Source organism: Crocuta crocuta, unplaced genomic scaffold, assembly GCF_008692635.1.
Source record: "Crocuta crocuta isolate KB4526 unplaced genomic scaffold, BGI_CrCroc_1.0 scaffold675, whole genome shotgun sequence".
Taxonomy (NCBI): Eukaryota; Metazoa; Chordata; class Mammalia; order Carnivora; family Hyaenidae; genus Crocuta; species Crocuta crocuta.
The window spans coordinates 1,631,218-1,632,238 of NW_027528796.1; the positions used below are offsets into that span (position 1 = coordinate 1,631,218).

The 1,021-nt window shown below is 63.2% G+C and overlaps 1 protein-coding gene across 1 annotated transcript in view; it reads left to right on the forward strand.

Moving 5' to 3' along the window:
- The window catches only part of ITGB2 (integrin subunit beta 2), a 26,890-nt gene that overhangs the window by 12,377 nt on the left and 13,492 nt on the right, over positions 1-1,021 (forward strand). Inside the window, exon 7 of the mRNA XM_077755409.1 lies at positions 856-1,011. Coding sequence (XP_077611535.1) covers positions 856-1,011 — 156 coding nt within the window. The remainder of the gene's footprint in view (positions 1-855; positions 1,012-1,021) is intronic.

The window sequence follows — 1,021 nt, forward strand, 5'->3', positions numbered from 1 at the left end:
GGTCTGCGGTCTGCACCCCCCGTGGCGCCGGCCAGTCGCTGGGCTTTACTGCCGGCCTGGGCCCTGCGCGGATCCCCTGCAGCCTTAGGCTAAGCAGGTGACTCTGTAAGGCAAGTCCACAGACTGACCCTGGCGGTCCCTGAACCGAGTCACGCCCTCCCTCCGGCTCCCCCCAGGGAAAGGGGGCATCCCTGTGCACGTGCTCCAAGTGGCCGTGTCTGCCGCCCCGGCAGCCAGCCCCCTGCCCCCTTGCTGACCCTGGCCGTCCCCCCTGCTGGCCACGACGTAACTGTTGTGCCGCAGATGACCCGCTGTTTTATTTATTTATTTTTTAAATGTTTTATTTATTTCTAGGAGTGAGAGGCAGAGAGAGCGTGAGCAGGGGAGGGTCAGAGAGAGAGGGAGACACAGACTCCGAAATAGGCTCCAGGCTCTGAGCTGGCAGTCAGCACAGAGCCCGACGCGGGGCTCGAACCCACGAACCGCGAGATCGTGACCTAAGCGAAAGTCGGACGCTTAGCCGACTAAGCCACCCAGGCGCCCCTCGACCCGCTGTTTTAAACCGGGTGTGCCGCCTTCCGCGGATTCCAGTTGCCCAGCCTCCTGCCTCATCACAGACGCACGTTTCTGTTTCCGTGTGCTGTGCTGCTTCGCGACACGTGTCGCTAGCGTCTGGACCCCCCACCGTGACCTGTACGCAGCCGTCAGGAGGCTGTGCTGCAGACATTTCTGGAACAGGCCACGGCGCTCGGGTCCGGCCTGGACACAGGGACCCCGAGTCCCACGGCCCGGCCTGGCCCGCGCTGCGCCCTCCCCACTGGGGAAACTAAGGCCAGCAACCTGCCATCTTCTCAGGAGGAAATTGGCTGGCGCAACGTCACGCGGCTGCTGGTGTTCGCCACGGACGACGGCTTCCACTTTGCGGGCGACGGGAAGCTGGGTGCCATCCTGACCCCCAACGACGGCCGCTGTCACCTAGAGGACAACATATACAAAAGGAGCAATGAATTCGTACGTGCCC